At 50.4% G+C, this 15,967-nt stretch overlaps 1 protein-coding gene across 1 annotated transcript in view; it reads right to left on the bottom strand.

Moving 5' to 3' along the window:
• Nucleotides 1–6,663, bottom strand: part of PKP1 (plakophilin 1) — a 47,739-nt gene extending 41,076 nt beyond the window's left edge. The window contains exon 1 of the mRNA XM_008067116.1: nt 6,220–6,663. Coding sequence (XP_008065307.1) covers nt 6,220–6,421 — 202 coding nt within the window. The 5' untranslated portion in view covers nt 6,422–6,663. The remainder of the gene's footprint in view (nt 1–6,219) is intronic.
• Between the last annotated feature and the right edge of the window lie 9,304 nt (nt 6,664–15,967).

Raw genomic sequence — 15,967 nt, 5'->3', positions numbered from 1 at the left:
GTGTGGCTTCTGAACACTCGTGTATGTGTCTCTGTGTGTGTGCATCTGTGTACCCTTCTTCCAGAGAGTAAGGCCTGGGTCTTTCCAACCAAGGTGAGAGCTTCTTGAAGTACGGAATCTTCACTTTCACTAGATCCACACCCCACACCCCCAACCCCAGGACCAGGTTCTACATAGAGAAGACTCTCAGGACATCAGCCGGCTTGACCTACAGGCTACCCTCAGGTCAGAGATAATCTGAAAACTCCTTCTCCAATCTCCCTCCCCCCAAATCTCTCTCCCTTGCTAATTAGGGGGACTTGTTATAGGGCAAGCTGCTCTGGAGGTTTATTTCTTATAGAATCTGTCTCCCATGAGGCTGATGTCTCTTCTAGCTTCTTCTCCATTTGAATAAAGACTATCTGTCCTTTAGCATTAAAAGCTTGAAAAAGAAACCCATTATCTTTCAGCCTTAAAAATACCTTTACTGGCCAGGCATGGTGGCTCAAGCCTGTAATCCCAGCACTTTGGGAGGCCGGGGTGAGGGGACTGTCTGAACCCACGAGTTCAAGAACAGCCTAGGCAACTTGGCGAGACCTCATCTCTACAATAAATTAAAAAAAAAATTAGCCGGGCATGGTAGCGCTTGGCTGTAGTTCCAGCTACTTGGAAGGCTGAGGCGGAAGGATCTCCGGAGCCCAGCAGGTCGACGCTGAGGTGGCCGTGAGCACGCTGCAGCACTCTAGTCTGGACAGTGGAGTGAGAGTCCAACTCAAAAAAACAAAACAAAACAAAAAACCCTTTACTTTACCCCCAGACATCTCTTCTACTCAGTGGTGCCCAGGCTAGGCCTATAGCAGTAGGAATTTAAATAAGACAACAAGAAATGCCAGGAAGATACTTCTGAGACAATATCTTCAGAGATTTTTCAGACTGGACTGGAGTGGGCTGTACTTGTGGGATGATTCAGGCACCTCGAGGGAGGGACAATGGCTTGCCACACTCCCATCCCCTCCGCCGGGTTACTGGGAGCGCTGTGGACATGCCTCCCCTACTCTGCAACTTCCAGGAGCCTGGGTAGGGCAAGGAGTTCAGCACAGCCTCACCAGGCACTCTGGTGTGGTTCTTGACCTTTTCCTGGGCATCTGTACAGAACAGAAATGCCGAAACAAATTGGGCTGCGACGGCCTGTGTGCTCTCTTCTCCCTCACCAGCCCACGTGACTCCCTAGGGCTCTGCCGGGACGTGTTCAAGCCCAGCACTGCCGGAATCCTGCTCTGTTTCTGAGGACCTGTTCACAGTTACCACCAAACCTGAGGACAGGGCAGAACCTGGGAGCATTCTGTGAGGGACAGGATGGGCACAGGGGATAGGGCTGGGGATTAGAGTGGGCAAGGAATGGATGGAGCTCAGCTGCCTGGCTGGAGTTAAGAGTAAAAAATATTACCAGCAACTACTACATTCGGTGTTCAGGTGTGTATGTGAGAGAGATGTGTCTATGACCCCGTGTGGGATGATCTCCATGCTGGGTCTATATGTGAATGAAGGACAGTACTAGCCAGTGGTTCTTGAAGTTGGCTACACATCAGAATCGCCTGAGAGTTTTTACAGTCCTGATGCCTGGGCCAACCTCCATACCAAGTAAATCAGAATCTCTAGGGGGCGGGACCCAGGCACTTGCAATTTAAAAAACTTCCCAGGTGATTTCCATGTGTAGCCAAGTTGAGAACAGTGAATGAGAAGATATTGAAGATTTTTTGTGTGTGTGTTAGGATGTTTACAACAGAAATACAATGAGTGGTACACCTTGAGGGCAGGCGAGGGGGAAGCCTTTTTGGAGTACAGCTGCAGGCAGTCTGTTGGGGTGGTTTACAGAAACAGGGAGTTATAAAATCTGTTTCCAAAGAGTGTTATCATAGCAAAGCACTTTAGAGATGATGTAATCCAACCTCTGACAGTTACAGAGACCCAAAAAGGGGCAGTGACTTGTCCAAGAGCACACACCAGTAAATGGAAGACACCAGCTGGACTCCTGTTATAGCACAAGCTGCAAGGTGGGGGGGGAGGCGGGGTGTATACACGTGTATACATGTAAAAGTGTATATATTCATATGTGTGGCATGCATGTGTATACACACATATATATGTGATGCATGTATCTATATGTGTGTGCATGTGTGTGGTGTATGCCTACACAGAACTTTACATGAAGTTATCTATATTCCTCCATTTTATTTTGTTCAAACATCACACACCTTCTAGGGATCATGCCACATCACAGAAGCCCTTCCCAGATTTTTAAACCGAGAACAATTCACATATTGATACTCACAATTTGGCATGGGGTGGGAGAGGAATTTGTATTTTTAAAAAATCTCTGCCTATGAGCTTAGTGAAGAAGCAGGATCCAGGGAAAATAATTTGCTGTGAAACACCCTAGAATACTCAGCATTTTTGCATGTGTTGTAACAGGCCAACGGAAATTCTGGCTAAAGCTCTAACTTCAAGCCAAGATACATTGTAAAGAAATAAGAATTGGTTCATTTGAAGTTTAATTAGTATATTTTGCCGCAGGTACAAGCTAAAGCACAAACACCCTTTACCATCTGCCTTCTCAGTTTTGGTACCAAGAAAACAACCCCAGAAGTGATGTCTGCGGTCAGGAAAAGACAACGTTCAAGAGAAGGTAATGAGCAGAACATTCACTGGGGTAGAAGATCGTGCTGAGACACAACCAAACACAAACACAAAAAGCCATCAATGGCGGTGGCTCTGAAGGTGGATGCCTGCACCCTGCACACAGCGGAGCTGGTGCAAGTCTGCCCCCTAGGAAACCTGAAGAGACGCAGGAACCCTGGAGGGGGGCCAGGTACCTCCCCTGGCCAATGTCACACCCAACCCTATCTCTGACCAGAGAGAAACAGAGGGTTGGCAAGTTTCGATGGGAAACGGTACTTCTGAGCAGAAGGGAGAAGGAGAACTTCCGGCGCGAGGCTGAACTAAGAAATCACAGATGTGGCAAGACACAAACCAGGCAGTGGTGTTGGTGGTGTGAGGATGTCCCTGGAAGGAAAGTACTGTGGAAAAGGGAGCTTGTTTCATTGAACTTTGTGGGTGATATTTGTTCACAGTGGGGGGAGGGTGTTTGGGGTTGCAGCAAATGAGATTTGGCTTAAGTTTTAGGAAGAGATTCTAAGTGAAGTAATAAAGATCTGGAAGGGAGAAAAGTGTTTCCTCTCAGTCTGGACACCCAGGGTGCCAGCCCTTCACCCCTACACAGGGCAACTTATCACTAACCCTGGGAGGGTCTTTCCCACCCACAGGGAGATCCCTGTGGGTGGTCAAGTTTCCCTAACAAAGATCTTTTGCTGAGTGGTCACATGTCCCTTGTTTCCACTTGCTTCCCACATAGTCTGGAAAGAAAAGTACACTAGATATCCTGATACACACAAGGACACCTAAAAATACAGGGGAGCAATATTTCAAGGCCAGTTCAAGATGAGAAGGCAGTTTCAGAGCAATCCCTTTCTGCAGTGTCTCCAGGCCATAGCGATGCCCTTCTTCCTCCTGGTGAATTTCATGACCAGGGCCCAATATCTGTCTGATTTGCTGTGTTTCAAGGAGGGCATGGGTGGAGATGGATATGTGGTGCCAGGATCCTTCCATGGGGGCCCTTCTTCCACCCCTCACTGACAAGATAGAAAAGAACCCTAGTGGAGAGGGCTCTGAGGAAAAGCTAGTTCTGTCACCAGGACCATGGGTGGCTGGTCCTGGATGTCCTCCCCAGGGTACAAGGAATAATGACCACTGCCAGAAAACCTGTGGGGTATGGCTGGCCTTCTTTAGAATGTGGTTTCTTAACTAGAGGAGCCTCGGGTGAGATTCAGGGTACTCAAGAAGATCAAAGACTCCGGAGAAACCAACTCTTTGCTCTTGGACAAGACTAAAGGAAAATTAGAATCTTTTCAGGGGCAAGAACAAAGACCTGGGGCATGGTCCTTCCATGGCCACCAGCTCATTCCTTCCCAGGAACCAAAGCAGAGCCATGACATGTAAACCAACATGAGAAAGAGGGAGCAGAATGAGTAGAGGTGGCCATAGAGCACATAAGGAATGCTTGGGCATTTCTGATGGAGAGGACAGAGAAATCTGATGAAAACAAAGCCAGATAAACCAGAAACACCAGCTCCAAGTGACTGAACCGCCTCTTCCAGCTATGATGCCTCTGGGGAAAACAGCCCCCTTTAGGAACCTCCACAGAGGCTGAAGGTAAAGGGAACCTGCCTTGGAGAGTTTCTGGAGAGGTATGCATTAGCCATCAGAGTCAACTCTCCCCTGTTTGAAGCCCTCTGGGGGATCTTGGGATGGAGAAACAGAGAAGGAATGAGGGAAAGTCCATCAGATGGATGTCACCCACAAAGACCAAGGCCAGAAACAACACTTCATGGCCACAGACACTGAGCCATTATCTGGATAGGTGGGAAGAAGGCGTGTTTAAAGCACCTGGAGTCAGTTTGAGATTTTTCTGGAGCTCGGGAGCTCAGGCTGAGATGGAGTGGGAGTGAACGGGCATGGGACAGACAAGTCTTATGCAGAAAAGGGAATAGGTCGGATTGAGCTGTGCCCTGGGTTGTAGCCAGAGATGAGGGTACTTTGTTATTCCAAACCTACTTCTAAAGAGGCTAGTAAGCAGCTGCCCAGGCACCAAATAAAAGGAAAGGAAGCCATTGCTCTGGAAGCAGCATGACCTTGAGTGGAAATCTGACAAGAGAGGAGCCAGGAGCCCAGGCAGGGGCAAAGGACATAAAACAGCAAAGCCCTTAATGTCTGGGGCACTGGGAAGTGTTCCACCAGTCATTTTCTCTCCCTCAGCTCTACACAGGGGCTACTCAGGAATGGGAGGTGGAAGCAGGGGGACCAGAAAACAGAGATAGGAAGTGTGAGCTTGTGTGTGTGTGGGGGGGATAATGGGCCAGGGTCTGTCTATTTTCTTCTTACTACCCCATGTCCCCTACTCTCTCCTAAGGACCTGGCTTAATAAATAAATCTTGGTTGACCCATACCAGTTTACAGTGGGCAGAGTCTTTTTTTTTTTTTTTTTTTTTTTTTTAGCAATTTACTAAACTTAGCTAAATAGAGCACAAAAGAAGTAAACAAATGCAATGGTTGCTCGCTTGTAATTCTTACTGGGAATCCTTTGTATTAATCTATTTGGCCTACACATTCTCCACAAATGGCCCTGTCAGGTACCACACCTTCTTCCTTGGGTTTCCTGGTTCTAGCCCTCTCTCCTAACCTCCCCAGTCAGGAGACCTCATTGCTCAGAGGCTGGGGGTGCCAGGCCCGGCAGCCAGATTGGAATAGAGCCACCGAGGGCTCAGCTGAAGTCTTCCTTGGGCCTAAGGTGATCCCCAGTCTGCCACTCTCATTCCCTGTAAGTCTCCCCATAAGACTGGTTTCTGCTTAAACTGGGTGAAGTAGGGAGTATGCGGTAGGAAAGAGAGCATTCCCCGACCCCCTTCCCTGTCGTCAAGGGGTACAGGCCATGGGATGACCTTCCAACCAGGCTCGCCTCTGAGGTTCCCCCTAACGTGCTTCGGAGTCCCCGGGCCTGTGTGGCCCCCTGTTCCACATCCTTGTCCTGCAACGCCTCTCCTGAGTCTGCAATCCGGTCTCAGTGACTCCCTCACCCGTGCCTGGGCCCCACAGCACTGGGATCCCCTTCAACTTGAGTGCCAGGCATTGAACGCCTGCTGAGGCCGCAGGGAATCCGAAGGAGGTTGCTGGAGGAGTTGCCGGAGGGCGGCAGCAACCGGTGAGTGCTGGGGCTACGGCCCCCAGGACAGGGCAGGACAGGTTGCCGCTGGGCTGATCATCGGAGCAGTATCCGAAAGAGAAAGCCATTCCGACCCAAGACTCGGGGTCGGGAGAACCGTCTGCGGGAGACCCTCAATCTCCTGGTGCGCTGGAGAGATGCACCTGGCAATGCCCCCAGTGAGCCACCCGCTCCTGCCCCCAGTGCGCCATGAGCCTTGCAGAGCCTGCGGGCGGGTCGCGGGCTGCGGCTCCACCCTGCGGAGCCCTCCGGGGAGCTCGGCCGCTCTCGCCGGCACAGCCCCAGCCTGGGGCCGGCAGCTCCTCTCCGCAGCCCCGGGATGCACGCGCCGCGCTCGGTCCCCGCCGTTGGGCCGAGACGCGCTGGGAAGGGGCGCTCGCAGCGCGCGGGCACCGGGCCTTTACCTCGGTTGGAGTGGCTCAGGGTGGACGACTGGGAGGACTTGGACTTCTGCCGCTTGACGGTCATCATGACCTGCTCCTGCACGCGCTGCCTGCCCGACGTGCCCGTCTTCATCTTTTGGTCCGACGGCAAAGCCAGCGTGGAGTTGTCCTGGTCCTGGAAGCACTCGTACGCCAAGGCGGTTTTGAGCGGCGAGTGGTTCATGGTGGCGGCGCGCGCGGGCCGGGGCCTGGGAGAGCAGGGGCGCGGCGAGGTGCGGTGCGGCGGCGCGGGCGGGAGCGTGTCTTCTCGCTCTCAGCGGCGCCCTATGGCCATAGAGTGAGTGGTCCGCGTGAGGGCTGCCGGCTGCTGCTCCTGGCGCCTCCACCCCGGCTCGTCCCTCTCCTGGCACTGGCGAGACCCGCCCTCCGTCAGACAGGATATACCACCCCTGCCCTGCACCACCCACTCCACTGGGCCGCACGCCGCTGCCGCTCAGACGCCGAGCTGCAGGGCACCGCCGCCGCGCGATCCGCGCTCCTGGGGGCAGGGCTGCGAGTCTCCAGGTTGGGGCTCTCTAGTCCTCCTGCTCGCTCTTCCTTTCTCTTCCCTCTCCCCGTGAGTGAGAAACCTTGCAGGCCCTGAGGCCCCAGGGAGACGCCCCTCTGTCCTGTTCCTGCTGGCTCATGTAGAAAGTATGTGCCCTGCTCAGGAACTGAGGGAGACCTCTCTCTAGGAAAAAGGGAGTCTTTCTTGACCAGGTTGCGCGGGAGACCCGGGTGCCCATCTCTCTCTGTACTGAGGCCATGGCAGAGACCAGCCTGATCGGTGGGGGCTCCCAGGTTGCTGTCAGAAGCACACAGCTCCTGCCCCCCAAGGAGTGCTCAGTCTTACTGGGACAACCCGTTCGACTCTAGGCAGCTTCCACTCTGAAGGGAGTAGGATAGGGCTTGGAAAGCCAAGCCAAAGGCCAGACTTCAGATATAAAACCACGAACTAGTATACTTCTCAGTCACAGGTATGCCCTGGTAAAACAAATGGCATCTAAAACAATGCCTGGCATGTAGCAGACACTCAATTAAAAAAAATTTTTTTAAACAAATGAATGCTAGCTAATTTAAGGTGTAAGTTTAACTTACCCTTATCAGGATCCTACCCAGATCCTTACTGAAAAATGTGAAAGCTCACCCCTGAAATGACTCCACTATGGATTTGCTATTCTAAGACTACCGTGCATTCTCCTGTTCACACTCACACCGCGGGGGACACAAGTGTGATTCTGCATTCATGTAGCATTCACCTCAGGCCAGAGGTAACCCATGTCGGTGAGTTTGGTGTGTAACTGGAGCTGAGTATTTTAAAAAGTATGTCCCTTGATGGAAATCTTTCTACGAGGTATGTCACTCGGCCTCATCTCCCAAAGCAAACGATGCTGAACGTATTTGCCATGCATCTCGGTGATTCCAGTTTCTTGTTCTGGACATTCATTACTGCACTGTGTAGTCATACAGGCTGGTCAGCTTCTTCATTTGGGGGTTGCCACCAGCTCTGTGATGCTACCACAGTTGACACTCTTGCTGTGATTTGTATGTAGTTGCTCACAGTTTACACATGTCACTTTTAGTTTGCCCTTCTACTCTGCAGAGGAAGGGATCATCAGAAATCCATGCTTGCTGGGAATTGAGTGTTGAGGAAGATCAAGTCAGAGTGAAGGTCTCAGGGACCACATGTTGGTCACTCATTCACTTCCTGGGAAGGGGGGTTTATGCCAAGAGGCCCAACTTTTCCCCAGAAGGCATTTCTGGTAGCCACATGCAGAGCCGATGATTGTAAAGCAAATCATAGCTTCCTATAGAAAGAGTTTTATAATTTAGGGTTGTGTTCCTAAGAATTTAGCATCAAATAAACTAGAGATGTAATTTTTAAAAGTTATAGATAAATATCAAACACCTGTAAACCTCCATTATCACTTAATATTGTAATATTCTGCTCCCAGTCATAGACTGCCAGGGTTGAATAGAGCCTTGTACATCATCCAGCCAAGCTCTGTGCTTCACTGATGAGGAGAGGAGTCACTTGCCTGTGGTGTCCCAGCTAATGTGGCAAAACCTCCGTTCTAACCAGGCCTGGTGACTCCTGGCCCAGTGCTCATTCTACCACAACATTCAGCCTCCCTTATAAAAGTCCTATAAAACGGGCATTAAAGTACAGTGCACACCGATTATATAAGGGCCCCAATGTACTATAAAGTATACACGACAGCATATAAAAATACAACTCCATTGTATCACACATTTGGCCTATCTAAAACCTAATATGCTAGCCATAATAAATGTTAATTACGTCTTTAAATAATGATAATTTTCCTACCTTCTAGGATATAGAAGGGCCCTGAAGGGAGTGACTGGAGTAGCCTATATTCTTATAAAAGGCAAGCTCATGAACGCCAAACTGATTATCTTTAAAATTGTTTCCAAGTACGAAGTTCAGTTTTTCTAGCTATCTATTATTTTGACATGGACACTATTAAGTTTTTGATATATCAGTAGCAATAGCCAACATTTACTATGCTCCATGAGTACTATGCCTACAAACTAGGCATGGTTCTGAGCCCTTTGTATGAACCATGTTATTTGAATCCTTACAATTACCACAGGAGGAGGGTACCAGAAGGTGGATATACCTTCTTGTTCAGATGAGAAAACTGAGTTTCCATGAGGCCACCCAGCTGGTAATGAGCAGAGACAAAGCCAAGCACAGGAAACCTGGATCTAGGGCCTGGGCACTCAAAAATAGCAGTGCCAGGCTGCCTCTTTATAATTTCCCTGTGACAAGCAGTGAGTACCAAACCTTCCATGGATCAGTCTTTCAGCAGCATCCATTCCCAGCACATGGCATGAAAGCCAGATCAGCTGAATTCAGATTCCTAGCTTTATAATGTTAGACAAGTCCCTTTCTCTGTTCCCCCCATCAAATCTGCAAAGTGAGGCGTTAGATTTGATAACTCCTGAAATCCACTCTAGCCCTAACATTCTACAAGTCTGATATCAATTGTGGTGATTTGTAGAGCAGGAGAATCTCGAATCAGGTTCTTCTGACATGAGGGGAGAAGGGGCAGCCAAGTCACCCAAGGGGCCAAAATGAGGGAGGGAGGTATATTCAGGCTAGAAATATTAGTTTAGGCCCGGTGTATGGTTTTGAGTCAGCAGACCAAAGCTATTTCCTTCCCTTCTCCCTCTTCTGCCTTCACTAGCCTGCCTCAGAAATCAACCAGAAAAGAGGGTAACCCTCCCAAAGGGAAGAAGAAGTATGAAGGCACAATCACATGATCTGAACTCTGAAATGGCATGCTTTTGGGTGATTATGAGACATATATCTGATGGTGACAAAATTCTAATGGGTATGGATTAACTTGAGCTTGGAGGGGGTAGGGGTAGTCAGGGGAAAGCTGCCTGAAAGAAGTTAATTTTAACTTGATTCTGAAACAAGAGAAGTAAATCCTCATCCTTGAGGGACTGAGTATGACTGGGCTTCTTATTCTCTTTGCTGCCTACCCTAGAGCATTAAGTGACCCAGATTTCACTCTCAACACTTGAGCGTCCCAGACACTACATCCTGTGACCTCAATGTTCACCAACAAGTGGAATCTGGATTCATTTCTTCAACAAGGATTTACTGAGCATCTATCAAGTGACAGATCCTGTTCCAGGCACTGAGGACACAATGGTGAAGAGGACAAAGTTCTTCTCCTCAAAGAGTTTACCTTCTAGAGAGGGGGAGGAGGTAAAACGAGGCCAGGTGGGAGATCTGGCCCAAGGTAGGCTGAGAGGAGGCCTCTGGGACTCCTGCTGTCTCTTAGAGTGTTTGGGCTGAAGCTTCCCCTTACTTAGTTTCCAACTCTCTTGCTCCTGGACAGATTCTAATTTTCCTTCAGTCTTGTCCAAGAGCGAATAGTCAGTTTCTCTGGAGTCTTTGACCTTCTTGGGTCCCCTGAATCTCCACCTGCACCCGACACTAATGTAGATACCTCCATGGGGTGGAATAGGTAACCTTCCTTTCTGGACTCTTTTTTTTTTTTTTTTTTGAGTTGGAGTCTCACTCTGTCGCCCAGACTGGAGTGCAGTGGCCGCTCCCGGCCACCGCAGCCTCGACCTGCTGGGCTCCAGCGATCCTTCCGCCTCAGCCTTCCAAGTAGCTGGAACTACAGGCGTGTGCTACCACGCCCGGCTGAACTTTCTGGACTCTTATGCTTGCCAGGATAACCTCACTTCATTCGGCCCAGACCCTCTGCAACTGAGCTCCGTTTCAGAGTCTTTGGCCTTCCTGGACAGTGACCAGGGGCCATCTCCCTGTTGTCAGGCCTTTTCTGGCTAAGATCCTTTGGTCAGATTCCATGTTCCTCAATGACTGCCTAACCTTTCTGTGACCTTCCCTGATGAACCTACACTGCATCCTCCCCCATCTCTAAATAGCTGCTGTCTTTTCTTCCTTATTTTGCTTCCCTAAAAGCCCTCATGACCCCATGCTGATGCCTGCCTCCATACCTTTTGACAAGCTCCCCAATTAGAGGATCCCCTATCCATGAGGGCAGGGACTAGAGGGCTGGCCTGTGCCCATTCATACCAACTCAGCTCTGCTCTGGAAGGAGCCGAAGAGGAAGTGTTACAGTGGGAGGAGAGAGACAGCAAAGGGGCTAGGACAGAGACAGAGACCAGAAAGGAGGACCTGGATGAGTCTAAGGCGTGCTGGGCTAGGCCGGCTAAGGGGCGTGGCCAGGGTGTGCACCTAGGGCTCTTCCACACGCCAGCACTCTCTCAGAGCTGCTCTTCTGGTCTCTCTGGGCGGGGAGGGTGGGGCGGAGGGTGGGGAAGGAGGGAAGGTGATGAATAACACAGCCTGACCCAGCCCCATGCTGACTGACTGCTGTCAGCACTAGATTTGCCCTGGGCCCTGCCGCTCTGCCAACTCAAATTCTAGTCTGTCTTCCCAACACTGGCATACCTGGGGTCCTGTCTCCCCACCTGCCTCCTACCCCTTTGCACCCCCTGGTAGGACTAGGGCCCCAGGCCTGGGCCCAGGCTGAGATCCTGTTCAGCCCCAGCTCTCTCTGGGATCAAAAGCCATTTCACATAGACTCCAGGGTTGCCCAGGGGAAGAGTCTGGGAAAATAAGAAGAGGGGCTTATTTAAATAAGAAGAGTCAACACACCAAGTTGTGCACTCCAGCTTTGCCACTGCTAGCTGTGTGATCTTAAACAAGCCACTTAACTGTTCTGTACCTCAGTTTCCTTACTTGTAACACTAGGTTGGTAATACCTACCTCATAGGATTCTTATGACCAAACATGTATATTATATATAAAATGTCTAGCACAGCACTTGGTATACTATAAGTGCTTAATAAGGAGCAGAACATCTTCCTTCCTCTAGCAGCACCTCCTAGCCTCCTATCTAACTGCCCTCACTTCTACATTCTCTAGTCATATCATTGAGGACCAAATTCCCAGCTCCTGCCCTCTCTAGTCTTAGGGCCTTCAAACCTCCCTCCCTGCATTGGGAGCAGGGCCATTCCTCTCTCCAGTTTCTGCTCACAGCCTTGCTCCTGCTACCCCTGCCTCTCCTACCTTCCCTATCCAGCATTTGCATCTCCCATGGAGACTCTGTCATTATTGCCTTTGAAGACCCTAGAGCCCATCTGGGAGCCCCTTGGTTCGTTAGAAGATGCAACTGAGTGCAGAGAGGTGACAGGTTCTGCGAAGGCCTTGATGCCTGTGTCTTGTCTCCCCACATGGGGCCACAGCTCCCCTCCTCCCTCTTTGGGAGGTGGATGGAGCTGGATGTTGGGTGACAAGCTTGAGATTTAAAACAAAAACCCAGGTAGGAGAGGAATCCAGCAGCGCTTCCTGCAGGTGCCTCTCCACTGCTCTGTGCTGGAAGCATCGCCAGTGTCTGGGAGGTGGAGCAGCAGCCCAGGGACAGGCCATGGGAGCTGCAAAGCTGGCAGGAGCCTGGGGTGTGTGGCGAAGCATTGAGCAGGCCCCTGTGCTCAATTGCTCTGTCTCACAGTCACCTGCCCAGCCCCAGCCCCAGCCCTGCACAGCCTCGATGATAATTTCATGAATCACCGGCCCTTGCCTGCAGACAGGGTAGCCACACCCAGGGCAGTTGGCACCCTGGATAGGGTTTCTGCTCTGAGCTGCTGGGTAGGCAACCTGCCAGGCCATAGATGGGTACTGATGGGGAGCCAAGATGCTCCAGGGCCTCAGACCAGGCCAAGAACCTGCTGAGTGGCAGAGTCTCCTGTCTGTGTTGCTCCATCGCCACGGCCAGGGCCTCCTGTGAATAGCCCGGCCAGGCACCTTCTTATTAGAATCAAACTCACAAGCAACAGCCTGGCACCTGCTGGTGCTGTGTTTCACTAAGGCCCTGGACTTCAGGGCTTCAAGCTGTTCACACAGGGTCAGTAGTCTCCCTCCACCTGGGCTTGAGTCGGGAGTCCTAGCCGGTCACAGTGGCCCCCTCTGCCAGAAACAGCTGCAACTCCCTCGCTACCCCTTCAAATCTCATCACAGCCCTGCCCTTCAGAGCCCAACTCAAATGCTCTCCCTTCCCCTACAGACATCCTGGATGCCTCCAGCTAGGGACAACCCCTCCCTCCTTAAGCTCTTAGAGTAATGTCCACTTGTCTTGTGCCACTTTGCACATAATGTTGTCCACTGTGGGCTCTGCGTCACCAGCAAACCTGCCACAATGCTCTGAATATTGGAATGGCTCAATAAGTGTCTAGCTAGTCCATCTACATTCCATTTATGTGTTCTGTTGTGACATCCCTGGGACCAGATGCCCCTTTTGGCACCTTTCTCTTCACCTTCCCCTCTTTCCTACTGGAGGACATTCACCATCCCTTGACTCCAGGGCCTACTGGGTTTGGACCTGGTCCTGTTTTGACAAAGAGCCCTTGAGGAGTTGAGGGGTTCCATGACACTTTGACCTTCCAGCCATCTCCAGTCGTAACATTCCACTGGTCACCACAACTACTGAGGGAGCAGGGTAGAGGGGCGAGGCAGCCAGGACTGGGTCCAGGAGAGCTGGGGACAACCCCCTTCAAAGGGGCTTTCCAAAGGGGCCTCACAATACACTTTTTCTTTGGCCAATCCTGGTCCTTGACCAGCTTGATCTGGGAACTGCTCCTGACTCTAAGAAGATACTGGGTGGCCTCCATCATGAACAGTTCTGTCTCCCACCCCACTGTCTTAGAAGCTGGTCGGTCAAGCAGGCATCACTGAGATTGGGTGGGCAAGAGGAGTCAGCTCAAGCCTCCCCAGGTGACCCCAGATCCCCAGCTTAGATCAAATAAGCCTCACTGCTCTCAGCTTTAAAACTCAGGCTGAGGGTAAGGAGGGTACTGGGGAGGGTGGGCAATGTGATAGTTGAGACAGAATCTGGGGGCCCTGTAGGAGCCGATTATGGGAGACCACTGAAACTGGGAGAGTGAGCTTGTAGTCCAGAAAAAGAGTGTTGTTTTGACTGCTGCAAAGGGACATCATATGCTGACTCTCACTTGCTGCTTTGAATGATTTTGCCTCTAACTCCATTTGCGTGCACACAGAATCATGGTAATGCTTCAGATCTACCTAGTTCTTTATAGTTTACTGAATGATTTCCTATTCTTTATCTCCTGGGATCTACCCACTGATTGCTTGAGAATTGTGATTATCCTGTTATTACCTTGTTGTAAGTGTGAGGGGACTGAGGCTCAGAGAGGGCAGGTGACTTACCCAAAGTCACTGCTGGTTAGTGGTGGAGCTGGGCCTCCAAGATGCTTCTTATAACCCTGAGCCAACTGCCTTTCATATGCACCACAGGACACGTGTGGATTGGATAGAGCTGCTAAAATGCACAATCTTCAGGGGATACTTTTTTGAGGTGAATGGTACCCCCCGAAAGATAAGTCCATGTCCTAACCCCCAAAACCTGTGGCTGTGATCATATTGGAAAAACAACCTTTGCAGAAGTAATTAAGTTAAGGATCATGAGCTGAGATCATCCTGGATTTAGGGTAGGTCCTGCATCCCATCCAATGACAGGTGTCCTTCCAAGAGAAAGGCAGAGGGAAACCTGAGAAACAGGGAAGAAGGCTATGTAAAGACAAAGGCAGAGACTGGAGCTATCCTGCCACAAGCCAAGGAATGCCTAGCATTGCCTTCAGAAGCTGAAAGAAGCACAGACAAGCAACTCTAGGAGGAACAATCGGGCTGACACCTTGATTTTAGACTTCTGGCCTCCAGAACGGTGAGAGAATAAGTTTCTGTTGTTTTAAGACACCAAATCTGCGGCAATTTCTACAGCAGCCCAAGGAAACTAACAGATGTTATTCTAGAAACCCTTCCGGTCACGTGGCATGAGCTGTCAGTCTCTCTCAGCAAACCCACTCAGCATGTGTCTTGGTGGGTTGTGAATCCCGTGACTGGCAGGTGGGGGCCAGTACCAGAATGACACAGTCCCTCAGCAATGGTCTTTGTGTCCTGCCCAGCGCTTGCTGGTCAGTCTCTCACTCCTCTGCCCTGCACCTCTGCCACACGCCTTTGTGTTTGGTTTCGTTCCACACCAAGACCAACGGCTCTGGGAAGAGTGAAGCGGCCACAGGCGACGTCACCGCTCCGCCAGGAGGAATTTATGAAGCAGTTACGCCTCTGCCAGGAAGTCAGAGGGGCCCAGCCTCTAATAACTGCCAGCCTCCCAGCCCTGGCGGCTCGTCATTTTCATACTTCTCCACTTAATGGGATGTCTTGAGGCAGTCAAAGGTAACACAGCCACAATTAAACACAACAAGAAAACATAATGAGACTTTGTCTTTCTATGGGGCCTTTCATTCTGAGTGCTCGGGCATTTTTATGAGCCTTGGGAGGCCCCTGCTACTCCCTTTATAGAAGGGTAAACTGAGGTACTGCATAGGAAGAGAGCCAGAACAGGGCTCCAGTCAAGTTATTGATCAGTGCTACCTACCAAGAACTTGGTTCTGAAGATCTGTCTGACTGCCTTGATGTTAGGTCCACCAGGCTTCAATAGGAAGCTTAGTTTTGTTTATTTTGTTTTTCCTAAAGGTCCACAGGATTTGCTGTATCTTTGTAGAGATGGTCAGAATGGGGCTCTGCCAGCCTGCGCAGTCTGATGGGGAATGGGAGATTGGTGGAGACTGCAGATTGAGATGCAAAGAGCACTGCACTGGGAGCCGTTGGTACCTCACTCTCCTGATATAAAGGGCAGTTCTGGGCCTGGCTTGTCTACCAACCTGCTGTGCAGCTTTGGACAAGTCACTTGCCTTCTCTAGTTTCAGTTTCTTTGCTTGTAAAATGAGAGGGTTGGAGTAGATACTGTAAGTCAGTACTTCTAGAATCTTAATGCACATCGAATCACCAAGGAATCTTGTTAAAATGCAGATTCTGATTCAACAGGTCTGGGGTGGGACCTAAGACTCTGCATTTCTAACAAGCTCCCAGCTGATGTTGATGCTGCAGGTCCTCTGACCACACTTAAAGCTAGTCTCGGGGCAGGTCACCAGACATATTCTGGAAAATGCCATCACCCCGTTGTCACCAGCTTCCCCAGGGTACTGTTTGAAGAACAAATAGACTAATATGTGGAAGAGCACTTTGTAAGCTGTAAAGTCCCGTGCAAATATATTTTTTTAAAGATCACACTCAGGCATTCTTCCTCCTAACCATTATCCCACTTGCAGGATGGGAGCTGTCAGCAGGAGACAGGTGCCTCCA

This window comes from Carlito syrichta, unplaced genomic scaffold (assembly GCF_000164805.1).
Source record: "Carlito syrichta isolate Samal-C Ts95f unplaced genomic scaffold, Tarsius_syrichta-2.0.1 Scaffold309294, whole genome shotgun sequence".
Taxonomy (NCBI): domain Eukaryota; kingdom Metazoa; phylum Chordata; class Mammalia; order Primates; family Tarsiidae; genus Carlito; species Carlito syrichta.
Note: the sequence above shows the minus strand (reverse complement) of the source record. Positions and strands in the feature narration are given on the sequence as shown.